Source organism: Globicephala melas, chromosome 13, assembly GCF_963455315.2.
Source record: "Globicephala melas chromosome 13, mGloMel1.2, whole genome shotgun sequence".
In the NCBI taxonomy this organism is placed as follows: domain Eukaryota; kingdom Metazoa; phylum Chordata; class Mammalia; order Artiodactyla; family Delphinidae; genus Globicephala; species Globicephala melas.
The window spans coordinates 80273184-80299519 of record NC_083326.1 but is presented as its reverse complement, the minus strand read 5'-3'; the positions used below and the strand labels follow the sequence as shown (position 1 = coordinate 80299519).

General features: G+C 46.5%; 1 protein-coding gene across 6 annotated transcripts in view; it reads left to right on the top strand.

The window, feature by feature from the left end:
* ACAD10 (acyl-CoA dehydrogenase family member 10) overlaps positions 1–26047 on the top strand; it is a 123367-nt gene extending 97320 nt beyond the window's left edge. For 2 of the 6 annotated variants that reach the window (XM_070043426.1, XM_030860360.3), the window contains exons 9-21: positions 655–836; positions 4836–4986; positions 6082–6227; positions 6988–7161; positions 15014–15414; positions 18907–19047; positions 19543–19680; positions 19805–19895; positions 20788–20946; positions 21649–21821; positions 23575–23718; positions 24721–24798; positions 25401–26046. In XM_070043426.1, the coding sequence (XP_069899527.1) occupies positions 655–836; positions 4836–4986; positions 6082–6227; positions 6988–7161; positions 15014–15414; positions 18907–19047; positions 19543–19680; positions 19805–19895; positions 20788–20946; positions 21649–21821; positions 23575–23718; positions 24721–24798; positions 25401–25541 (2119 nt within the window). In that variant the 3' untranslated portion in view covers positions 25542–26046. Of the gene's footprint in view, positions 1–654; positions 837–4835; positions 4987–6081; positions 6228–6987; positions 7162–15013; positions 15415–18906; positions 19048–19542; positions 19681–19804; positions 19896–20787; positions 20947–21648; positions 21822–23574; positions 24048–24720; positions 24799–25400 lie in introns of all 6 variants that reach the window. The other 4 variants (XR_011376681.1, XM_060311245.2, XM_070043427.1 and 1 more) reach the window with 4 other exon arrangements.
* Positions 26048–26336: the final 289 nt, after the last annotated feature.

Sequence of the window (26336 nt, the reverse complement as noted above, 5' to 3'; positions counted from 1 at the left end):
TTTTCAAAACAACTTTTCGGAGTACTAAACTGATTTCTAGTAGTGACAAAAGATGGATTAATGACATTTTGGTGTGTCACCTTAATACTTTGGGGTGTTGTATATGCCATTCATACCACTGGATAATGATGAAAATAACATCAATAACAAGAAGGGATACTTATCCAACCCTCAGTGAAGCCAGAAACATATGCCAGGCATTCCCTATGTATTTGCTCCCTTAATTCTTATAACTATCCTTTGAAGCGTTATAGATTAAAGAAAAACAAAGCTCAGAGAGCTTTAATATGTTTCTCAGGATCACACTGCTAGGAAGGGCAGAGGTGGCACTTAAGCCTGGTTCTCTGACTCCAAATCCCCCTCTCAACATGCTGCTTTCCTGTATTATCACACTTAATCCCATTCCAATGGCTTCTACAAGTGGACCAAAGAGAAGAGAGGCATGCTGGCAAGGAAGTGTAGACAGGGATGTGTGTGTGTGGATTGCTTTGGGGAGGGAGTACTTCTAACCCCTGTGCTTATGTGCAAAGGAAAAAGGAAGTTTCCAGTACTCTGGATCCAAACTCCCACCCAGCACTCAAAGCTTACACACAGGACAGAGCAGTGCCTGCCACATCATGGGCCACTGAAACACCCTGTCTGTGCCCCTGCTAGGGTCATCGGCACTCCCTTCTATCTGATGGAGTACTGCCCAGGCCTCATCTACAAAGACCCCTCTCTGCCAGGCTTGGAGCCCAGCCAGAGGCGGGCCATCTACACTGCCATGAACAGAGTCTTGTGCAAGATTCACAGTGTGGACCTCAAGGCCGCAGGCCTAGAAGACTATGGGAAACACGGTGAGCATGGGGCCGCTTGTCTTCTGTGCTGCTGTTTCCTCACTGGTGCCTCTGCTTTCATGATTTCCATGGTACCAAGGTTTTAAGGCACCACTGGTAAATGTGAGGTGGGCTTGTTAGCTTCCTACTTGGAAATCCACTTTCATTTTAGTATAAGTGTCACTTACCTAGATGCTTTGTCCTGAGATAAATCCCTTCATGGACTACAGAATCTCTCTTCCCTGAAACTTCTATCTCACTGTATCATTTAAATCTTGTTTTTTTTTTCGATACTGGCCAAAAGTACTTAAGATACATATTTTCTTCTCCATTTTTTACCATTTCCTCTAAATATTCTTTTCAATATTTAGAGGAAAGATTTAGGGATATATTTTTAAAATGCCATTATGCCAAGGTATTTGTTTGTATAATTTGTTTCTGTTTTCTTCTTTCTTTTTTTTAAAAAATGTCTGAGAGTTCTAGTTGGTCCTCATCCTTGGAAGCACTTGGTATTGTCAGGTTTTCCCTTTTCTTTTTTTCTGGAAGTCAGTTGTATTGAAATGTAGCATTTTATGAATGTTGACAAATGCACACACTTTTATAACCACCATCACCATTGTCTTCATGCTTTTGCATGCAGAAACTTTAGCATGAGCCAAAGAGTTTCATTTTGTCTGCCCTGCCGCATTCAAGACTACCTGACTCTCAACCAGTGTGCCTTGTTGACCATGGTCAAAAAGAATCTCTCAAATAAGCTGTATTTTGTTCTTTCTCTGCTTTTAACCAAAATGTGCCTGTTTTGTCTAGGACCATATCAAAGGCTGCAGTATGTGTCCAAAGTACATCAACTTCCTGACACATTTCTACCAAGTTACCTAAAATTCTGTCATTCCGTAGGCACATGATCTGAGGTCTCAAAACTAACCATTTGAGAAACTTTGCTACCACAGAGCAGGCTTGCTGACCTCACAGCCCCAACTGAGGGAGTTCTTCACCCCTTCCATACGCAGCCTGATCCCTATCATACACTAACTAACTAACCTGTTGACCAGAGTTACCAGCTTAGTGGGGTTCCCCTCCATCTTGGTGGTCTCATTGGGAAACACTTACAGTAAAAATTTGTTTGTTGTTTATCCAAAATTCCAGTTTAACTGAGCATCCTCTATTTTATCTGGGAGCCCTAGTTACCAGTAAAAGGGTCAGCAGGCAAAGACCATAGATGTTGCCTATATTGAGCCATTGTTTCAAAGTGCAAAGAGCCCTAGACCAGAAGTCAGGTGCTGATTTGTGGGGTGACCTTGGGCAAGTCCCATTACTTTGTTATAGTTTTCTCAACAGTAAAGGTTCAGTAAAAAACAAAACAAAACAAAAAAACCCTTCCCTGCCCCCCTCACAGTGCTGATGTGAAAAGCAAAGGAGATGGCACCTGTCCTAGTGTTTTGAATGGAGATAAAGCCTCTGTCACATGAAGCAACGGGCAATGTGACATCCCATCCTGCAGTGGAGAGAGAGCAGCCTAAGGAGGCCTCTCCCATGTGCTGAGTGGATCCTTTGCCTTTTATTTTTAAAGTGGACTGTTTTGATGCACTTTCCACTGGCCCATTAGTTTGACAAAGAGACAAAGCAGAAATCTGGTGTGATTTTATATGACTCAGGGTCAGCCTCCTGGGCCGCAGGCAGTATGTGGAGCCTTATCGCATGAAGCAGCTTCCTCAAATTTCACATTCACTGATCCAGTTTACCCGGGCATCAGATCTTCCTTTCCTTCTCAAGTTATGTCAGGAACCCAGCTGCTGCGTGGGGCATTGGCTATATATAGATAGTACACCATTTGTGTAAAATTGGTATATTTGAATAAATTTAAATGTTTATTTGCACACGTGAAGATATCTCCAAAAGGATGCCTAAGAAATTGGTCACATGGGTTGCCTTTGGGGAATAACGGCTGAGTGGCTGGGCAGGGGGATGGGAGAAAATCTTTATTGCACTCCTTTTTGCCACTTTAATTTAGAGCCATGTGAATATATGATTTATCGAAGAGAACAAATTTAAATTTGTAAGGAAAAGAAACAGCACACCAACATGATTTCTGATCAAAAGGGACTTTTGACCAGATCCTTTAGGTCCAGTCTAGTTATCACAAAGAACCTTTCCATCAAGGACCTGCAGGGAACCATAATTCTCTTTTCTCATCCCAGAGGGGAGGCTGCTTTGGGGAGGAAGGGCGTTAGTGCCTTGGCAGGCCTGCTCGGGACCAGTGGCCAACAGAGCCAGAGCCGCAGGGACAGCTGCATCTGCTTCCCATGAGAAGGGAGTGTGTACAGCACTGGGGTGGTGTGTATGCGTGGGGGGCAGGGCGACATCCTAAATCCATATAGGAGATTTTCCTGAGGGGCTCCTTCTGCAAAGGCTCAGTTCCTGGTGGCCTTTGTATTCAATTTATTGTGATAATTTTAAAACTCTAGAAATGTGAAATAGTACAGTGAATAATATATGCCCACGACTGATTTTAACAATGGTTAACTTTTGCCATATTCCTTTATATAGCTCTTTCTGTTTCTATCTGCACAACTAACAAAGTTGTAGAGATCCTGGCGCTTGACTCCTAACAGCTTCAGTACGCATTTCCTACATTTCCTAATAGTAAGGACATCTCCCAGCACCATTATCACATCCAAGGAAATTTACCATCTTCCCAGAATCTATAAAACCCAGTCCATATTCACATTTCCTCATTACCCCCCTTACATCTTTTATAAGTGAGTTTTTTTGGTTGGTTTTCCAAATCGGGATCCGATCAAAGAATCTAGAACAGTCCCCTCACTGTTTTTTTTTTTTTTTAATGAATTTTTTAAGGGACCAGGCAAGTATATTATAGATTTGTTTTGATTGTTACCTGATGATTTCATTTACTGCTGTCTGCTACTTCCTGTAATTCTGAAAACTGGAAGTTAGTTCTAAAGACTTGATTTGTTTGGGGTTAAATTCCTGTGGATTTTGATCTCACCTCTCATCCAGCCCTGCTGGATCCTCCCAAGGACAGGTGTCTGGGTGCTCTGAGTGTGCAGTGGACTCCACAGAAGGAGCCCAATCTCTCTATCCTTGTCTTCAAGCTTCTGGGGAACATTTTTCTCTCAGATGAGGGGTGAGGGCTTGACTTAGAGCTAGTGGTGTGATGTGTTATTAATTATGAATTGTTTTAATAGTGACAATAATTGTCAACTAATAACAGGGACAGTAATAATGGTCATTATTCATTGAGCAGCCTTCTGTGTTTGGCATATTATATATGGACTTCATTTGGCCTTCACAGTGGTCCTAGGGAATACAGGTGGCAGTACACTCATTGTACAGATGAAGCAATGGAGGCTTAGAGAGGTTAAATTAGTTGAAAAGCTTAACTGTGAGCCAGGCAACTCCAGAGCTCCCTCCAGTTTGTGGTCCCAGATATAACTTGCAAGTTCCTCAACTGTGGTAACTCTGGTAGCAAACAACTGAATAATAGCAAATACTCATGCAGTACTTACTGCATGCCAGGAACATTTGCAGGGGCTTTACATATTGTGTCCCAGCAACTCTCTGAGGGCCATCTCATCAATGAGGAAACAAAGGCATAGAAAGGTAAAGTAACCTGCCTGAGATCACACAGAGAATGGCAGAGCTGGGAACCAAACCCAGACCATGCATCCACCCCAGAGCCTATGCTCTTAGCCAATCACTGTCCTGTAGCCAAGAAGGGATTTAGTAAAGGCTGTTAGGAAGCTCATAGGATCTGAGAGGGCCAGGGATCAGGCTCGGAGGCTATGTGGCTGGGAACAATGCCCAGATCACACAGATCCAGCCAAGATAAAACAGCAGTGGCTTCCAGGTTGAGGGGGCAGGAACATCATGTGGGAAATTCTCTAGTCACGGGAAGAAGATGCCTCAGACGTTACAAAGGGTTTCATCGCACTGCTTGATTTTCGAAACCTCTGGAGGTTGCTGAGATGGCACACCATGTTCTAATCCTCTTTCCCTCAGGGGACTATGTTGCACGCCAGGTACAAACATGGATCAAGCAGTATCGAGCCTCGGAAACCAGCACCATCCCGCCAATGGAGAGGCTCATCGAGTGGCTGCCCCTCCACCTTCCCAGACAGCAGCAGACCACAGTGGTGCATGGGGACTTCAGGTCGACTGGGCATGAGGAGGGCTGATACTTAGTTGTGGAAAGTGATGGGAAGGGTATTTGAAGGGGAAATTAAGCAGCTGGTCTTGCCCCAGTTTACAGTTGACAATTATCCACTACATGGGCTCTCCCTCTGCGTGGCCTTTAAGGCAGGGTTTCTCAGCTTTGGCACTATTGACGTTTGGGGCCAGATTATTCTCTGTGATGGGGGGCCTGGCCTGTGCAACAGCAGGAGTTAGTACCACCCCCCGAGTCTGAAGGTACAAGCACGGGCTTCAGCTGTAACGACAACTCCAAAGCTGCGTGGCTGTCAACAGCCACAGCAATGATCTTACTCATGAGTCTGCAGTCTGGGACGGGATGGCTTGCTTGAGCCATTGACGTGGGTCTCAGGCGGGGGACTGGAATCACCTGAAGGCTCACTCACACCTGCACCAGGGCAGAGGAGAGCTGGGCTCCCTGAGCCTCTCTCTGTGTCTCTGTGGTTTCCCACCTGGTCTTTCCAGTATGGCAGCTTCCAGCTGGACTTCCTACCTAGTGGCTCACGGTCGCAAAGGTGTGTGTTCCGAGGGGAGAGGGCCAGGGGGGAGCTGATCACCTTTTCTGTCCCTGTCTCAGGAGTCACTCAGCACCACTTCCACCTGTATTATAATTGTTAGAAGTGAGCTGCTTCCAGGGGTGAAGGATTAGACTCTTTCTTTTGTGGTAGGAGTGTCAAAAAATTGCAGACCTGTTTTAAAACCATCTCGGGAAGGAGTAATTACCAGAACCCAGACATGGTCTCTATGTGGCGAGGGCCACCTGACCAAAGCTGTGGCCCTCAGGAGAGGAGTACAGCTGTCCCTCAGCTATCTGCTGAGAGGGGGGTGGGGAATTAATGTGCAGGCCCCCTTCCCATTGTCTGCTGGTGTCCCGTTGGCTGCTCCCAGCTGAGCCAAAGGGCAAGGGAGCTGGTGGATGCAGCCCATGCAGGCTCCCGGGCACATGGGAGGGGTGGGGAGTGCTTCTGAAGGGGTCAGCAGAAGACGCCCAGCACAGAATACACCCTAGCGGTCAGTGTTCTTAGCGCTGTCTCCATCCCTTCTGTGGCTCCTGCAGGCTGGACAACGTGCTGTTCCATCCGGAAACGGCCGAGGTGCTTGCCGTCCTTGACTGGGAACTCTCTACCTTAGGCGACCCCCTTGCCGATGTGGCCCACAGCTGCCTGGCTCACTACCTGCCATCCAGCTTTCCCGTTCAGCCAGGTAGGAACTGCCGCTGGGGGAGTGAGGGATGGAGCCAGCGCTCTTCTCAAAGCTTTGGGGCAAACTCTGCTGAAACAGTTTGTGATTGGGCTGCTTCGTGAAATTCAGGTATTGAGTATTTCTCCTACAGCATCATTTTTAATGACAGTATAGGATTTCATTGTTATAGAATTAACTTAATAAGGCATTTGGTTTGATTCCTATTTGGATATTTGTTTCCAGTTTTTGTTTTTTTGAAAGTATTACCTTCCCTGTGCTTCCACAAAAAAAGGCAGTGAATATCTGTGTAGTAATATCTTTGCCTGTATATAAGTTATACTCCTAGGATAAATTCTTGGAACAGAACATATTACATGCTTCTAAACCATCAAAATGTTACAAATGAAGGAAATAGGTAAGATTTTTTATTTGTTGCAGTTATCTTTTTCATAATTTGGCGAGATCTTCTTTGAATACCATTTTTTTAATCAAATGACTGGTAGAAAATAATATGCATCCACCCTGAACTGTGGCCCAGATGAAATTGGAGGCCCCTCATTCCTTCCTTTACTGCCAATTTAGTCTGAAACTTTTAAGAGCCAAATTGTGAATAACAGCTTCATGCCTGGATTCCAGACATCTTGAAATGATGAGCTATAACCCTTTGAACTAGTTGTGAAGCTGATTTCCAAGGGACGAAGTGATTTTCAGAATTCAAATACTTGGAGCCACAGGACAGCATGGGGTTTTTGCCTAGTCCTGGGTCTGTCTGTCGCTTCAGGTTTGAGTGACAGTGATCTGTCTGAGCTGGGAATCCCTACTGCAGAGGAGTATTTCAGGATGTACTGTCTTCACATGGGGATCCGTCCCACTGAGAACTGGAACTTCTACATGGCTTTCTCCTTTTTCCGCATTGCTGCAATCCTGCAGGGAGTCTACAAGCGCTCACTCACAGGTAATGGGGGCCTGGGAGAGCTGGCCTCGGGCTGTGAGTCACAGCCAAGGGACTTCTATCCCTGAAACCCTCTCGTAACCGAACTACAAGATTCAGTTAATTCAACCATTTGTCATTAAGTGTATATCATATATATATATATATTTTTTTTAAATCAATATTTAAAATTTTTTAAGTTATTAAAATAAGGCACAAAAATTTTTAGAGTAAAAACATACATGATAAGAATTCAACCATATAGAAGAATATAAAATTATTTTCCGGGCTTCCCTGGTGGCGCAGTGGTTGGGAGTCTGCCTGCCAATGCGGGGGACGCAGGTTCGTGCCCTGGTCTGGGAAGATCCCACATGCCGCGGAGTGGCTGGGCCCGTGAGCCATGGCCACTGAGCCTGCGCGTCCGGAGCCTGTGCTCCGCAACGGGAGAGGCCACAGTGGTGAGAGGCCCGTGTACCACAAAAAAAAAAAAAAATATATATATATATATATATATACACACATATATACACATATGATAAAATACTTTATTTAACCAGTGTTTTCTAGACTATATCTTTTAATTTTGAACTTTTGAGAAGAAAAGTTAAGTATGGCTACTTAGAACTGATGGTTTGATATATACATATGTCACCTATGGAGTGTTCATATATATATGCGAGGATGGCACAATGTTATTAGTTTTAATTCTAAATTCTACAGGGTAGAAATGGAAATAATCTATACCCTAAATTATTTAAGAAAGTAGAAAGACAGATTAAAGTTTGTTTCCTATGTAGAAGGAAGGCAAGTAGAAAGCAAGCAGTTAGAATCTACCCAAAAGACCTAGAAGTAGTGACTAAGCCAATAGCATTAAGTACCCCTAATTACCCACATTATAATCTATAAATTCCATTCTCACGAAAAGGAACCAGGACTCCTTGGAGAAAGTGGCTGATTTCAGGTCTAGGGCAGAATATCCACAAGATGAACCTGGAACATCTTGCCGTACCAGAAAGCAAGGAGGTTGTTGAAGATTAAGAGGGTCATATCTAAAGGTCTCAGGAGTCAACCTGAATAGGCTCCCACTTGCTAATGACAGGAAACTTTGAGCACCAGTATGATGATAGCTGAAATGGATGAAACACATCAAATATATTTAAATCCATGAGTAAAGAATGATACTGAAACAAAGACACAGTGTCTCACTGGTGACTTTGGAGGTTGGCAGGAAAGCAACCCATTACTCTGAAAATTGGTAAATAAAGGGAAGAGAGTCAAACATTTATCCTGCCTTTCCTATACAAATTACGTATCAGGCTAACCAAATGATTGATGAGAGAAAGTTTCTCTTTAGAGAAGCATCCTGGACCCAATGATAGAATTAGCGTGTCACCAATTTGCCACCCCTACTACATGAATGCATCTGGAAAATAAGCATTAATGGTGCTGAAATCGAGAGAGGCAGCCAGACATTACATACCTCCTGATGCTGCCCTCAAAAGTCGAACCTGGATCTGACCAAGCCTCGAGTGCCAACCACCAACTTACAGGGAACAGAGGGTTCAGCGGAGCACATTCAACAGCACCGCTGAGGCAGAGCCATTCACAAAAATCCAGATTCTGGGAAACTTCACAGAGCAAACAATTTAGTTTCTTCAGCAGATAAAAAAGGGGAACAGATGTTGAAAAGGGAACCTATAGAGTGAACGGGACTTAAAAGATGCATTAGCCAAAAATAGTATTTGGACCTTATTCAGATCCCTGTTTGAAAAAAGAAATTTTCTGAAAAAAAATATTTGAGACAGTCAGTGAAAAATGAATTCTGACTGGAGAGTTGATGATATTAAGGCATCATAGTTAACTGTTGTTTAAGTGTGATAATGGTATTGTTGTGGGTGTTTTTAAGTCTTTGTTTTTAGACATAAATGAAATGTTTATAAATAAAATGATGTGGTGTTTGGGATTTACTTTAGCAAAATCCAGGGCAGTGGGGGTGGGGAGGGCAGAGGGTGAAATAGGATTGGCCATGCTTTGACAATTGTTGAAGCTGAGTGGTAGAAACCTGTAGGTTCGTTATATTCTTCTGTCTAGTTTTGTTTGTCTTTGAAATTTTACGAGATGAAAACTTAAAAGGCACGTAGAAAGAAGCCCAGCAGTGGGTTTGCTAGTACTGTGGGGACACCTTAGCTTCGTGGTCATCAATACCCGAGGCTTTCTGGCAGCATGTCGCTCTCAGCCAGGGTGCCAGAATCTTCTGAGAAAGGCAGTTGCAATAGGGGAATTGGTCATCCATTCACTCACAAGAGCCTCTCCTAGGCCAGGTACTGTGCCAGGTGTTAGTGGCAATAGAAGGTTGTGATTTTTCCAGAGAAGGATCAGCATCCAGAGAATTTCTAGTTTAACGCTCCGTGACCTCAAGCAGTAATCCCTGGAAATGGTATTTTCTCTTCTTTTGGAGAGTCTCAGCTCTAAGCCAGTATTTCCCAATTTTTGTTTTGGTTTTACAGTGAAAGGTAACCAGAAACATTCAATTAAACAGAATGGCTGCTAAGTCCAAAGAGTGATGTGTAGGCCTGATTGCCTGTGGGCATTTTCTAGTGGGCAGCCAAGTTCTCACTGGGTTCTGCTCCAGTGACTGGGGATAGCTGGATAGATTTTGCCCATTATGTCAATTATATTCTCAGTTTTTAAAACAGAATTATTCATTCTAGAATCTCTACACCAATAAACTTCGCCAGGTTGTCCTCAAGTTGCCTATCAGGAAGCCCTTTGACAGTTTCCAAGATCCTGTGAGCCGCTGGCTTGGCCTCAAGCTTGTTTTGGCCTCAGAGGCAAAACACGCCAGTGTTTGCCACCACATGGAAAAACAGATGTGCTGTCCTTTCAGGCCTGTTCCTCTGATCTTGGTTGTGCTCTCCCTTCCCTCCTACCTGGAAAGCCAGCAGACATTCTGAGGAAGTGCCTTAGTTTTCTTACGTAAAAACAGTGAAGTCAGTTTTTTTAAAGAATAGGATAAAATCATTTGATTAGGGAAACAAAAAACTCAACTCTCTGAACACAAGTATTATTTCTGCGCATTTGTCTTCTTAATTAGCTGTTAAAGTCTTTTTTTTTTTTTTTTAAACAGTTGAGATACTTGGTATCACCCTGGGAAAGGGGGTTTTGGAGAAGAACAGTGTGTTTCAAAGGCATTCTCTCTGTGATGTCATCACAGGAGATTTGGGCTCATCCTTAGGTTGGCAGAGGGACAACAGTGACCAGAGCCTGGGGGCTGATTTACTGTCTGTACCAGCTGACCCCAAGTATCACTTTCCTTCATTAAGAAGTGGTTACTGAAGTTTAGGTTTCTTGTAGATGGCTGCTGAAATTCTAGAAAGGAAAAAGTGCTGGTGGCTGCAATTTAGGAAGACGTCAGTCATGGATGTGGTCTTTTCTGCTGGGATTACATTTGGGAAAATATATCGGAAGTGATAGTTTTAAATCCACCCAAGCTCATACAAGTGACCTTCAAAGAGACAAAGCAGTACTCTGAGAGCAAGATCCTACTAAGGAAATGAAAATTAAGGAAACACTTTGTACCCTCTGTTAGAAAAAAAAATCGAGGATTGGTTCAAGGTGGCGGAGAAGGACGCGCGCTCACTCCCTCTTGTGAGAGCACCGAAATCACAACTAACTGCTGAACAATCATCGATTGGAAGACATTGGAACTCACCAAAAAAGATACCCCACATCCAAAGACAAAGGAGAAGCTGAAGTGAGATGGTAGGAGGGGCGCAATCACAAAAAAATCAAATCCCATAACTGCTGGGTGGGTGACTCACAAACCGGAGAACATTTATAGCACAGAAGTCCACCCACTGGAGTGAAGGTTCTGAGCCCCACGTCAGGCTTCCCAACCTGGGGGTCTGGCAACGGAAGGAGGAATTCCCAGAGAGTCAGACTTTGAAGGCTAGCGGGATTTGATTGCAGGACTTCAACAGGACTGAGGGAAACAGAGACTGCACTCTTGGAGGGCACACACAAAGTAGTGTGCGCCTCAGGACCCAGGGGAAGGAGCAGTGACCCCATAGGAGACTGAACCAGATCTACCTGCTAGGGTTGGAGGGTCCCCTGCAGAGGCGGGGGGCGGCTGTGGCTCACCATGGGGACAAGGACACTGGCAGCAGAAGTTCTGGGAAATACTCCTTGGCTGAGCCCTCCCCGAGTCCACCCTTAGCCCCACCAAAGTGCCTGTAGGCGCCAGTGCTGGGTCACCTCAGGCCAAACAACCAACAGGGAAGGAACTCAGCCCCACCCATCAGCAGACAACAGGATTAAAGTTTTACTGAGCTCTGCCCACTAGAGCAACACCCAGCTCTACCCACCACCACTCTCTCCCATCAGGAAGCTGGCACAAGCCTCTTAGATAGCCTCATCCACCAGAGGGCAGACAGCAGAAGCAAGAACTATAATTCTGCAGCCTGTGGAACGAAAACCACATTCACAGAAAAATAGACAAAGTGAAAAGGCAGAGGACTATGTACCAGGTGAAGGAATAAGATAAAACCCCAGAAAAACAACTAAATGAAGTGGAGATAGGCAACCTTCCAGAAAAAGAATTCAGAATAATGATAGTGAAGATGATACAGGACCTTGGAAAAAGAATGGAGGCAAAGAGCAAGAAGATGTGAGAAATGTTCAACAAAGACCCAGAAGAATTAAAGAACAAACAAACAGAGATGAACAATACAATAACTGAAATGAAAAATACACTAGAAGGGATCAATAGCAGAATAACTGAGGCAGAAGAACAGATAAGTGATCTGGAAGATGGAATGGTGGAATTCACTGTCATGGAACAGAATAAAGAAAAAAGAATGCAAAGAAATGAAGGCAGCCTAAGAGACCTCTGGAACAGCATTAAACACCAACATTCACATTATAGGGGTCCCAGAAGGAGAAGAGAGGGAGAAAGGACCCTAGAAAATATTTGAAGAGATATAGTCAAAACCTTCCTAACATGGGAAAGGAAATAGCCACCAAGTCCAGGAAGCACAGAGAGTCCCAGGCAGGATAAACCCAAGGAGAAACACACCAAGACACATAGTAATCAAATTGACAAAAATTAAAGACAAAGAAAAATTATTGAAAGCAACAAGAGAAAAATGACAAATAACATACAAGGGAACTCCCATTAGGTTAACCATTGATTTCTCAGCAGAAACTCTACAAGCCAGAAGGGAGTGACACAATATATTTAAAGTGATGAAAGGGAAGAACCTACAACCAAGGTTACTCTACCTGGCAAGGATCTCATTCAGATTCGATGGAGAAATCAAAAGCTTTACAGACAAGCAAAAGCTAAGAGAATTCAGCACCACCAAACCAGCTCTACAACAAATGCTAAAGGAACTTCTCTAAGTGGGAAACATAAGAGAAGAAAAGGACCTACAAAAACAAACCCAAAACAATTAAGAGAATGGTAACAGGAACATACATATCGATAATTACCTTAAATGTGAATGGATTAAATGCTCCAACTAAAAGACACAGGCTCACTGAATGGATACAAAAACAAGACCAATATCTATGCTGTCTATAAGAGACCCACTTCAGACCTAGGGACACATACAGACTGAAAGTGAGGGAATGGAAAAAGATATTCCATGCAAATGGAAATGAAAAGAAAGCTGGAGTAGCAATACTCATATCAGACAAAATAGACTTTAAAATAAAGAATGTTACAAGAGACAAGGAAGGACACTACATAATGATCAAGGGATCAATCCAAGAAGATATAACAATTATAAATACATATGCACCCAACATAGGAGCACCTTAATTCATAAGGCAAATGCTAACAGCTATAAAAGAGGAAATCGACAGTAACACAATAATAGTGGGGGACTTTAACACCTCACTTACACCAATGGACAGATCATCCAGACAGAAAATTAATAAGGAAACACAAGCTTTAAATGACACAAAGACCAGATAGATTTAATTGATATTTATAGAACATTCCACCTAAAAGTGGCAGAATACACTTTCTTCTCAAGTGCACACGGAACATTCTCCAGGATAGATCACATCTTGGGTCACAAATCAAGCCTTGGTAAATTTAAGAAAATTGAAATCATATCAAGCACCTTTTCTGACTACAATGCTATGAGATTAAAAATCAATTACAGGGGGAAAAACGTAGAAAACACAAACACATGGAGGCTGAACAGTATGTTACTAAATAACCAAGAGATCACTGAAGAAATCAAAGGGGAAATAAAAAAATACCTAGAGACAAATGACAATGAAAAGATGACAATCCAAATCCTGTGGGATGCAGCAAAAGCAGTTCTAAGAGGGAATTTTATAGCAATAAAATCCTACCTCAAGAAACAAGAAAAATGTCAAATAATCTAATCTTACACCTAAAGGAACTAGAGAAAGAAGAACAAACAAAACCCAAAGTTAGTAGAAGGAAAGAAATCATAAAGATGAGAGCAGAAATAAATGAAATGGAAACAAAACAATAGAAAAAAATCATTATGAATAACAATGAATGTTAAGGAGGGGATATCTTTCCCTTCGATGAGACCTGTACAGTCTGAGTTAGGAGGGGAAAATGTAGCCTAGCCCACTCATGCTCAGTGGCCCTCGCTGTAAGTCTGTGACTCAGGGAAGGGGGTTACCTGATTCCCAACTGGTCCCCCAGGGCCTGGGTCCATAGCCAGTACCCAGAAGGTGCCAAGCAAAGACTTGCTGAAGTCCAGTGGGCTGCATTCTCTGCTGTGTAGCAGATGGATCTGGTTCCCAACTTGTAAGGAATAGCATAATATCTTTAAAACCAAAGCTGCATGAGAATGGTTCTTTTGAGGACTAGCCCTTGACCATTGGCAGGAGCCAGAAGTAAAATAGGCCTCGGCAAAGATCCATTTATTGATACAAAGCAAATGAGGAAAACAGTCTCTTTAGAACATGGAAATGCTAAAAACAATCCAGGTGAGCTGACTGAAAAATCCCACTATAAAAAGGCAATGTTCACATTGCCTAAGGAGACACATGGATGGATCCCAGATATACTGAGTGAAAGAAGCCACACTGAAAAGAATATGACATATGTATTTGTGTGACGTTCTGGAAAAGACAAACTACAGGAACATAGATCAGTGTTGTTCCCCAGGGGCAAGGGGAAAGGTCTGACTACAGAGGGACCCCATGGAAGTTTGGGGATGATGGGAATATGTGTACTGACCTTGATGGTGGCAGTGGTTGCCTGGCTAAGCTCACGGAACTGTACACTTTCTAAAGAGGATGTATGTACGCTACATCTTAATTTAAATTTTTTCAAAAATCTTTTCTTAAAAAAGTCTTGATATGTGTATTAAGCAAAGAAAAAAACAGAGCATGAGTAGAGTGACTTCTGTGATGCTGATGACAGTGTTGATCTAGACAAAATGGTGCCCAGGAACTAGCCATTAATCCAGTCCCCTGTGACTATTATTATGAATTTCATGGCTTCCTATAGCCCAAGGTGACAGCAGAAGTGATTTGGGGAATTCCCAATTTAATTTCGCTTCTTTAGGAAAAGAAGAGATAAAGAGCAGGGAGCAGGCCAACTGAGTCCAACTTCTGCTCCCAGCCCACTGATGTAAGCTTGGGCATGTCTCCTCCTTAAAACCTGGATCCTTGTCTGTAAAGTGGGGATTAAAACAGTTGTGTAGCTCCAGGAATTCAATTAGCTATAATAATGCATGTCAAGCACTTAGCGCTGAGTCTGGTGCAGGTCAAGTGCTCCGCAAGTGGTAGTAGCGGCTGATGGAACAATACTGTCACATGTTAGCATCACTATTAAGGGTTATTTGGGGGATACTCACTGGTTTTCTTTGCCTCTGCTTAGGGCATGCAAGCTCGGCTACTGGGGAACAAACTGGAAAGCTGACTGAATTTACGTCTAACCTGGCGTGGGATTTTGCAGTCAAAGAAGGGTTCCGGGTTTTCAAGGAGATGCCAGCCACCAAACCGTTAACAAGGTCCCAACACACACGGGCCAGGCCACAGTCCCTGCCGAGGACCCCAGGCATGAGGAGTTATGTCACCTCGACAGACTCTTCCCCAGCTCATATCTCAAAGGGAGCTCTGGTCTTCTCTCCAGAAGGCCTTTCCCCACCAGTCAGGGAGCTGTATCAATGGCTGAAGCAGGTTATGGAGCGGCACGTGTACCCCGCTGAGCCAGAGCTGCAGCATCACCAGACCTCAGCCGAGAAGTGGACCCCTTCCCCACTGCTCGAAGATCTCAAGGTAAAGCAGCGTTTCGAGATGTGGGGAGACCTCGTTAGCAAGGCCCAACCTCAGCTCGTACGCCGGCCACATCTGTTCCCTCCCAGTCAGTGAAGAGATGGGGGGGCCGAGTTGAATGATCTCTGCTTTCCACCATCATTAGAAAGAGCCAGCTCTAGATCACTCAGTTTCACTTCATTTCTCTTTCTGTGTGACCGCGTCTCGGCCTCATACTCAGCCAGGCAGAGGAATGCCGTGTCTGTGGTTTATAACTCTGAGGCAGGTGGGCTCATTTTATGCATATCTGAATCTCGTAAATTTGAAACAAAATGATATAAATTGCATCAATTAAATAAGGCTCTCTTTAAAGAGTCCCTAACATCAAAGTTAAAGGGCCAGTATAAACTGTGTTTATGCTCTTGACACACAGTGACACCACTTTAGCTGATAACGGAAATACCTGCTGTTCTTTTTCAGGATTAGTCTTGGCTTGCGTTAGTTCTTAAGTTATTTGAGGTCTTCAGGAGCACATATTCTGCCTGTGATGCAACCATCACCTACTTTAAAAAGAAATAGCGTTATCTCTTTTTTCCTAGTTACAAACCTATCGCAAAGCAACCAGAGCTCAAACATGGCAAGAGTAGAAAGAGTTCATGACATAGAAAGAGTTCATGACATAGAAAGAGTTCTCTAGAATTCCCTGCCCTCTGAGCTAATCAATGTCAACAATTTGGTTTATTAGCCTCCCAGCTCTGTTCTCCTATAACATATTAATATATATTATTATTATTCCTATTGTAATGAAATTGTTTTATACATTTGAATCTCCGACTTGCTTATGTTATTTGATGATGTATCACCTTCCCACATCAGCTCCTGGAGATGGACCCCCGAGAGGACCACACTGCAGGTGCACCATAATTTGTCTACCCTGCCCCTGGCTGAAGGACACTGTGGGGATCTCAGTCTAGGTCACTCTGGGTCACTTAAGCAGCAGAGATAGCAGCTAGCTGCTAACATGGACAGGGAGGCTGAAGAGCCACCTGAAGGAGACAGTAGAAGCCAAGGGAAGGCTGGCTGCAGGGAGCGTGGCCAAGGCTGTCACTAGGGCAGCAACCGGGAGGTCTCTGCTGGATGCTTCCTCAGGACTCCAGGATTGAGGTGGGAATTTTCAGCCAGTCGGGTGTAGGTCCCATGCTCGTGCCTTGATGCCACCGAAATTTATACAGTTAGAGAGCACCCCAGAATAAGAAGGTGTTGGGGGACTTCCCTGGCGGTCCAGTGGTTAAGACTTTGCCTTCCAATGCAGGGGGTGTGAGTTCGATCCCTGGTCAGGGAGCTAGGATCCAACATGCCTCCTGACCAAAAACCAAAACATAAAGAAAACACCAGAAGCAATATTGTAACAAATTCAATAAAGACTTTAAGAATGGTCCACATCAAAAAAATCTTAAAAAAAAAAAAAAAAGAAAGTGGTTTGGATCCTGTGCAAGGAAGGTACATTGAATGCTCTTACATGCTTTGTGTCCATTTACTGTTTCTACAGCATCATTTATTTGAAGTAAAAATACTGGTCTAAGAATGAGGCCATTTTGAGTTTCAATAAATATTGCCAAATTTTCATCAGAAAGGTGCTTACCGATCTGTGTTCCCATTGTTACTGCGTGAAATGCCCTATCCCCCACCTACTGGCCTGCACACTTAATCCTCGCCTGTATGATGTACCTATGGAGTGCACAGAAGCATCGGAAAAGCAGACGCTCATGTCGCAAACATCTCTAGTCTCTAAAATGAATGCATAGGAAAAACCTAGATTAGGGTACATTCTACTTGTGGTCGTACCTAAATGGGAATCATAAGGACAACTAAGATTTTGGGGGAGTGTGGTGAAATTATGTCTCGTGGCTTTTATCCAAAGTGTCATTACTACCCATAAATGAGAAGTATTTGACTTTTACACAGCACCTCACAAATCCTGTGAGGTAAGCATTAAGAACCTCAATTTAAAGATAAGGAATTGAATTTGTCCAGGGACACAGCTAGAAATAATAGCACCTGGACTCAATCCAGATCTTCTGGGCCCAAATCTGTGGGTTTTTCCCCTCCCACAAGGAGATGATTATATTTATTCCCTTATTCTTCCTCCTCTCAGAACTCCCTTGCTTCCCTTCCTACTTTTCCCTTCCCTTCCTGATTCATTTGTTCCAGTTAATCTGTCCTTCTTTTCTCCTTGGTTGCTGCACTCTGAGCTAATTAGCTTAACACAGCAATGAGTGTATGTGCTGATTCTAGAAGTACATGTCCTAGAGCCCAGGCCCAATGTAATGGAAAAGTCAGCCAGCTGGTCACCTACCAGTGCGAAGACTATCCATCATCACTAATATTCAGTACAGCCCCCAGCTTCTGAGTCCAGCACTTTATATTATGTGTGTTACCTCATTTCATCTCCCCACCCACCTAGTGAGGTGGGTGTTGTGGGCACTGGTTGGCTGCCTAGAGACTCTTCCCCTTTCTTTGGGTAGCAGCACCCCAGTTTCATTTGGGGGCCTCCCTCCCCACCTTTGGACACAGTCTGGCAGAGCTGTCAGTCCAGGTGCCAACCCAACCCCGCCGGCCAGGAAGTGGGCATGTTGAGCCAGCTAGGCCAGCCGGCTGGCCCTTCCTGCAACTGAAAGAGTAAACGGTGTTTTCAAGAGAGAAAACAGCTGGCCTCACTCATTGCACAGCAGGAGTGCAGAGTGTCTGTCCTAAGCTGTGCTGCCTGGGCTACTGTCCATTTCTGAGCCTCCTCTAATCTGAGCTCCTGATAACCTTCCCATGCGGTTCCTTTTTCCCATCAGTTAGTCACCATCCACTCCTACTGCTCACTCAGTAGCCGTGACTGATAGCGAGGGCAGTGACATCCCGTTTCACGGGTGAGGAAACTGCCACGTGGAGCTCTCCAGTATCTTGCCCAAGGTCTCCCAGCAGCTGTGGTGGGGCAGGGTCTGAACCAAGCAGTGTGACTCAGGGCCTGGGCTCCCGACCCCCAAGCTAGACTTCCTAGTTTCCATGTTGGGAGCTACGTTCAGAAACCCAGAGTTACTTTCCCAGGAACAAAGTTGTGCCTCATAAAGGAAGCTGGATCAGGGGATGTCCTTAGGCACCTCATCAAAGCAGCTGAGGCTGCCGCCAACTGTCCTAGGCTGGTTCCCCGCAGGCTCACTAAAGGACCCTTCACTCTCTTGTGCTCATGGAGTGAGTTCTAAGCTGCGTCGTGGCGACAGTAGTGATGCTAACAGTGATGGAGGTGGTGTACGTAGGGCGCCTGGGATGCGGGTACCAGGGAAGTGAACTGATTGCCACGGTCACTGTTAGGACTGGGCTGTCTCCAGGCGCCCTCATATTCTCCTCCCACAGATCTGCAGGGTTTGTATCCAGCCCGATGGTTTGGACTGGCCTCGTTATTTTCCGCGGGACAAAATAAAATGAAATCACCGTCTGTGGATCCCTGACTTCTTTTTCCTGTGATAGGAGAAAGCCAAGGCCGAAGGACTTTGGAACGTTTTTCTACCGGTGGAGACTGATCCCGAGAAAAAATACGGAGCAGGGCTGACCAACGTAGAGTACGCACATTTGTGTGAAGTCATGGGCACATCTCTGTATGCTCCTGAGGTACCTTCTTTAATGTCCTTCTCAGTGTGGGAGGAAATCCTCGTCTTCCACACGAGTTCAGCCACCCTCCTGGGCCGATGGGGTTCCCTGCAGCTGTACTGGACCCAGGAGCACTGATGCAAACTCAGACTTCTTATGGGGGAGGACACTGTGAGCAGGTGGCTGGAGCCACAGCAAGAAAGCAGCTTGGGGTGGGCATCTACCCGGGAAGTTAGGGCCCAGGTGAGCACGGCCTGGCTGGCTTCCATGGGCCCCAGCCCACCAGCTCCAGTCTCCTTTCTCTCCCCCAAGGAGCTCCGTGGTTGAGCTTCAGGGGCTCTGAGCTGCTATATTCAGAATGTCGTGGGTCTTTGCATTTCCTTGGGGAGAGGAAGGACTTTCACGAGGGTGTCAGAGGGCCTGTGACTTGGAAGGAGCCCGGGTCCATGCTTCTGGGGTGTTTGAAGTTTTGAATATGGATGTGGGAGTCACCCTTCTGCTTTTTCTCCTTTCCAGATCTTTAACTGTTCTGCTCCAGACACAGGGAACGTGGAGCTTCTGGTGCGATACGGCACCGAGGAGCAGAAGGCCCGCTGGCTGATTCCGTTGCTGGAGGGAAAGGCCCGCTCCTGTTTTGCTATGACCGAGCCCCAGGTACCTTGCTTGGGTCACCCACAGGTACCCCTTCTCATCAGGCCAGACCCTCGCCCGAGCCCATCTGCACTCTGCCAATCAGGGACTGCAGGACCAGCTGTAATCAGAATGTGCTGTCGTTCAGGTTGCCTCCTCAGATGCCACCAACATTGAGTCTTCCATCCAAGAGGAGGATGGCTTCTATGTCATAAATGGTCACAAGTGGTGGATCTCAGGTATTTGGCCTGAAATTCATTTTTCAATCACACTTATGTGGGTCTGCATTGATAAGCATGTCTTCTCTGCCTGGCTGTTGTCTGAGAAACTGTGGGAGGGACTAGCTTCATTTCCATTTGATGCAAAGGAGATTCTGTGTCTGTTCTCAGAAAAGGCAGCAAACCCTGGGGGAACCAGAGGTTCTACGTGGGTTACCAGGTGACCCCACGTGACAGTTCCAGGAACCTCTGCTTCACTCCCCTCTCTTGGTTCTGCTGTGGGCATCTCCCTTTGGAAAGGCAGGAGGTCACTTCCTTGGTGGCTTCTCCGTGCTGTGAGGTCAGGTGTGCCTCAGCAGAAGGGCTGGTCATAATCCTGTTGTTCACCAGGCGTTAACTCTGCAGGGCTCTCCATACGTGCTGAGTCCGCACCCCTCCCCGGAAGGTCCGTGTTATTATCCCCATGTTACAGAGAAGGAAACTAGGACGGAGAAGTGACTTGAGTCACTTGCCTAAGGTACTTGCCCCCCACTAGCAAGTAGGGAAGGCTGGCCTGATTCTGAAGCCTGTGTCCAAAGCCATCATGTTTCCACTGCCTGTGGGAACAAAGCAGAACAGGCTGCCAGTAATAAAGTAGCAGTTTTCAGCTTCTTGTCTCCAAACTATATTTTCAACTTGACTTGGTGCTTTAAAAAAAAAACCGCTCTTAGGATGTTGGATTCCTTCCTCACTGGGACAGAAACCAATTGCTTTTACTGCTGGTCAAGGGCCTGCACGTCCTCATCTGATCATGTGAAGTCTTAAAGGGCCCTCTCTCTTCACCGGCTTCAGCTTCCCTGGGCCAGGACTGCGTGTGTAAGGAAATCTGATGGCCCTCGCGCCAGATGATGGGGTCTCTCTCTTTTCCTGGCAGGCATCCTGGATCCTCGCTGCCAACTCTGCGTGTTTATGGGAAAAACAGACCCACATGCCCCACGCCACCAGCAGCAGTCCATGCTCTCGGTTCCCATGGATACCCCGGGGATAAAAATCATCCGGCCTCTGACGGTATATGGGCTGGAGGACGCACCAGGTTGGCCCCCCAGGAGCAGCTCGCCTCTCTGTGTGGGTCTGGGTCTGGGCCTGAGGAGAAGGCTTTGGGCAGCACTTCCACTGCAGGAAGTAACACCTGTAAGGGTATGATGACATTTGGAAGGCCATGTGCTCCTGCATTTCAATTCCATCCATGAGTATCAACCATGCAGGCAAATTTCAGACAGGCATTTATCCCTTTATTTTTTTTCTCTTCCATCCTTAGAAGATAAGCCAGACTCTGTGAGGTAAGGAGGCCACAGAGGACAGAGCAGGAGGCAGGAAGTGCCCTCCAGACCTTCTCTTCTAGACCCCAGGGTGGACAGCCGACCTCCAGGCCTGGAAGTCCTCTCACAGGGGCTCTTTCCCTCTGCTGATGATGTTCACGTTCTGCCTTGGGTGTTTCTGTGGGATCACTACATTGTTAGAGTCACATACCGCTAAGGAGATTCAGCTTCAGTTAGAGTCATGTTTTATAAAAGGAATGCCAGACTATTCATTTGATATTATAAATCAGTGATTTATTTCCCATCTTTAATAGACTCCTTCCTTCCCTCCCTGTTCAACATGTTCAACCACGTTCCAGTTAGAAGGCTACAAAAGGGCAGGAGATGAGATAAACTCATTGCCAGCAGATGAGATAAACACATCTGAGGAGAACAAGTTAGGCAGATGGCTCGGGGGTACCCTTTGGGTCTTTCAGGTGGCCACGGCGAAGTCCTGTTTGAGCAGGTGTGCGTGCCCAAGGAGAACATGGTCCTGGGCCCTGGCAGGGGCTTCAAGATCGCCCAGGGCCGACTGGGTCCTGGCAGGATCCATCACTGCATGTGGCTGATCGGGTACTCCGAGAGAGCGCTGGCGCTCACGAAGGCCCGAGTGAGTACTTCCCTTTGCGACTGTCTCTGTACCAGAACGACCCATCTGTTTTCCTATCAAACTTCAAATCCTAACTGTTTTCTGAGAGCAGACTTAGCAGGTGAAGCAAGGTGATATTCTTTACAAGAAGCTGTGTCCCTGTCTTTGCTTTGCATCTGCTACTTTGCTAAAGTTTCAAATTCAGAGCAGAATGGGCCTCACTCTGTCGAGGTGACCAGAAGGAAAAGGCCAGGCTCTGTAGCAGCAGTGGGCAAGGTTCCAAGGTCCACAGGGTCATGGTCTACTGATGACCATTCCTGCTACCAGGTCATCTTTAAAAATCAGATACCAGGGAGAACCTAGGGTTCTAGCGTTCAGCCTTGCGCCATCCTCCTCCCCAAGCACATCCAAAACTTTATTCTTCTTTGACCCCCTCAAGGGTTGCAAGCCCACACAAAAGAAAGCTGTTGCTGGCAGTGGTAATTCAGATTGGTGATATCAATTTCACAAAGATGAAGCAAACCCAAGCCTCCAAAATATCTCACAAAACACTGTCCAAAGAACAGAGATGGTCCGGTGTGCACAGATTACTGAGCAAACCTGAGATTCAAGCTTTTTAGTTGAGACTGACTAGTTTTTTGGGTTTTGGGTTTTTTTTTTTTTTTTTTAAAGAAAATGCTCCTTTCTTAAGAGCTCAGGTATAGTCTCCAGTCCCATCCTGCAGAGCAGTTTGACTGTACGTGTCAGAAGTCTTAGAAGGTACCATAGTATTGACGTGGCCATTCCACTCATAGGACTTGGTCTCAAGAGAGTAATTAGATTTAATACTAGGAGGTTCACCACAGCCATGACTATAATACGTTGGAAACAACCTATAAGGCTAACAGCTGGGGCCTGGTCAGATAATCCTGGTTATGGGCATGCAGTGAAATTCCAAAATGATGCTGTAGAAATCTATTTCTTGATATATAGAGAGATACTCTTAATGAAAAAAAAAAAAGGCAGGCTACAAAGCATTATAAAGAGTATGACTCCATATTTTTGTAAAAACTGCATATGTATGTTTATGCATACAAAAAGGTATCCACCAAATATTAAGTGTGACTAGATGATGGAATACCAGGTGTTTATGTTTTTTCTTTTTTTTGTGTGTCTGAAAATGGATACATTTTCTGCCATGAGTAATATTATTTGTGTCATTAACTGTTTTTAGTTAAAAAAAAGGGGGGGTGGGGGATAGGTACCTTATAAGTTTTTCTGATTGCTTGTAACTTTCAAAGACTGTAGAATCCCCACTGCAATAACAGTTGCCTGAGGGGGGGTCTGGCACCCAGACTTTGCTCCTGAGGACACCCCAGGACATGAAGCAGGCCCTGCTGTCAGCAGAGGGCGCCCTCCCCTGCCTGTGTGAGGTGCCCACAGTCACTGCCTAGTTCCCAGAGTAGCCCTGGGCCAGAGGCAGCTCAGATCAAGCACTGTCCCTGCCTGGCAGCCGAGCCTGCCCAGAAGGAGCGGAATGGATCGAGTAAAGGGGTTCCTGGAGGTAATTTGTGCAGCCACCACGTTGACTAGCTCCACGGTGCCCACGAACGTTGTCTGCTTCTGGCTTTTCTCCCTGGGAGTTTCCAGTGGCTGGAGAGCTGGCAAAGTGGCACCTGAACTGCACAGTCCCGCTTCTGCCCCCCTTCCCCTCCAGCCCACTCCTGTGTGCTTCCACCCACCTCTTCTGCAGGGCACAGCCCCGTGCCTCCCATCCTGTCTCCTGTGTCCACAGGCGAAGTCCCGCATGGCCTTCGGGAAGCCCCTGGTAGAGCAGGGCACGGTCCTGGCAGACATTGCCCAGTCCCGAGTGGAGATCGAGCAGGCCCAGCTGCTGGTGCTGAAAGCTGCCCATGTCATGGACATGGCGGGAAGTAAGGTAGAGGGCCGAGGGGCCTCACAGAGGTCCTGAGGTCGCAGTGAGGGACGCAGGCCCGGGAATCTCTAGATGCTGACTCTTCCCTCCCCACTCAGCAAACCATGGAGAAAGCACTTGGCTCCTTGACATCAATAAGTTTGCTTCAACTCTCCTTGGGACTACTTGGGCAGCTTTTCAAAAATGGAAAACGTACAATAAAAGAGGACTGAACTTTCTGTCTTACTGACCCAGTGACCTTCTGGGTTCAAGACAGTGGACCTGACAGGGCCCCAGGGCCCCAGCCTGAGCTACGGCCCCACCCGGACTTCCGGGCATCCAGCAAACTAAGAGTAAGCCATGGAGTTAGCCAGAGGAGAAGCTTTATTTTCAAGTGTGACATTATTCTTTAAATGGCTCTTTTTGAGGGCCTCTAACAGCCAGGTACAATGCCATGCTGACCCCTGCCTTCTCCATCTCTCCATGGGGCCTCCACCCCTTAGCCGAGAGGCCTCGGTAGCAGTGGGTTGACCCAGGCTCAAGTTCCCTGTTTCTTGGCAATCTAGTGCCGGGTATGAGGGCTCTCGGGGGCTTCGATTAAAATCCCAGACCGAGGGCAGATCGTTGCTGCTCAATTCCCCAGAGTCCTGGCTGGCCTTGTTCCACTTACCCTTTGGAAACAGAGCTGGCCGTGACCCTGAATGAGGCACAAGCCACTCACTACCCTGCCCTGTGTGTGTGCTGGCGATGCTGCCCGTCACCTGGGAAGACTCCCTGAGTCTTTCCTTGACCAGACAGCCACTCACACCGCACAACATCCCGAGGCCCTTCCTAGTCACCCCGCTGCCCCCTCCACCCCCGTCAGTGCTGGGCAGGGACCACGCACCAGGCAAGGCCTGTGGTCCAGCAGGACCTCAGCTCTCTGTTCTGAGCTATTGTTTCTACTCCTCCCTGTGAAACTGATCGTCCTTCCAAGTGTTCAGCCCTCGGGTCTGCCCTCCTAACCACACCTCGTCTTCCTTGCAGGCTGCAGCTTTGGATATTGCCATGATTAAAATGGGGGCCCCGCCCATGGCCTACCGAGTGACTGATCGTGCTATTCAGGTGAGCACAGATGATGGATCACTGATTCGTCTGAATCATTTACAACAGATGGAAAACTCCCTCTCCTTCAGCTGCCCAACCTTCTGTAAACTAATAGCCGCCCTTTGTCGCACACTCACCACATGTGACTTTCCTTTTCCTCCTCAGAACAACCCTATGAGGGGTTCTATTCCTACCTTCATTTTGAATATGTGGAAACAGAAGCAGAGGAAAGTGAAGTGACTTGTCCAGGGTCACTCAGCTTGAAAGGAGCTGAGCTCAGATTTGGGGAACCTAGGTCCTTCTTTCAGCAGGCCCAGCCTCCTAACCATGCAGGGATGCCTCCTTCCCAAATCTCAATCCCTGGCCCCAACAGAGGGATTTCCCAATGGCAGAAGTCACCTAGCAGAGCAGACCTGGGAGTCTGGCATCCCTGGGATGGCAAGTGCGGCCCCACCTGAAGTCTTCCAGAACCTTGTTATCACACAGGTGTCAGGGGACAAGCTTGGGAAGGAGGCTGTTATGAGCCGTTCTGAGATCTTAGGAGCAGGCACTTGTTCCTGGGGCTCTCAGAGACAAGGGCTCACCCAGGGCTCCCTCCCCTCCCGCTCTGTGTCTGCCAGGCCTTCGGAGCAGCAGGGCCGAGCAGCGACTACCCGCTGGCTCAGTTCTTCACCAGGGCTCGAGCCCTGCGCTTTGCCGACGGCCCTGATGAGGTGCACAGGGCGGCAGTGGCCAAGATGGAGCTGAAGCGCTGCAGTTAGACCTGTGGGACTGCAAGAGCCAGATCATCCCTGTCAGGCCTGTGGTGCCCAAAACTTTAAATGATGTGCTTTGAAAGACCTGGTATGTGTGATTCTTGCACCCTGCCCGGCAGCTCTGTCCTTCCATCCTTATTGTGAACTCAGCCTCGGTGGGTGCCCACAGAAGACACTTCTGTAAGAAGCCTGGAGTTGCCTGTTTCAGACAAGGAGGGAGGGGATTAGCTGAGGGCTGAGTGGGTTTCAGGATAGAGGGTGGAGAGCTGGTCTTCAGTCCAGGCACCCGGCTGGGCAGCCAGGCCCCCTTCTCTCTGGCTGTGGCGCATAAGGGCTGTGGGACTCTGCACGAACGTTAGGAGTCCTGCTGGGGGGGGGTGCCCGTGCTCGCTCGCTGCTCTGTGCCTCCGTACCCCCGCTCCCAGCTGATGGCTGCAGCCAACAGACCCAGGGCGGGAGTGCTCCTGGGAAAAAGGAATGAAACCCCAGCCATGAAGCCACTGCCATCTGATTTTCTTCCTTTGAATGTCCAAAACACAGAACACTGAGGTGTTATTTTGGAAAGGGACTTTGGAAACATGAAAGAACAAGAAAATATACCTCAGAGACATCACAAATGTTCTATGTCATACAAAGAGAATGGAGAATGAAGGCTCACACCTTAGCTCCCCTGTCTCAGTACGTCAGGTGCCTCCTCATACTTGAGTTTACACAAGATCCTGCCCAGTGCATCGGCCCACCCAAATGCATGGGGGACACAGACACGGTGACCCCGGTCGGTCCCGAATCAGCCACCTCACA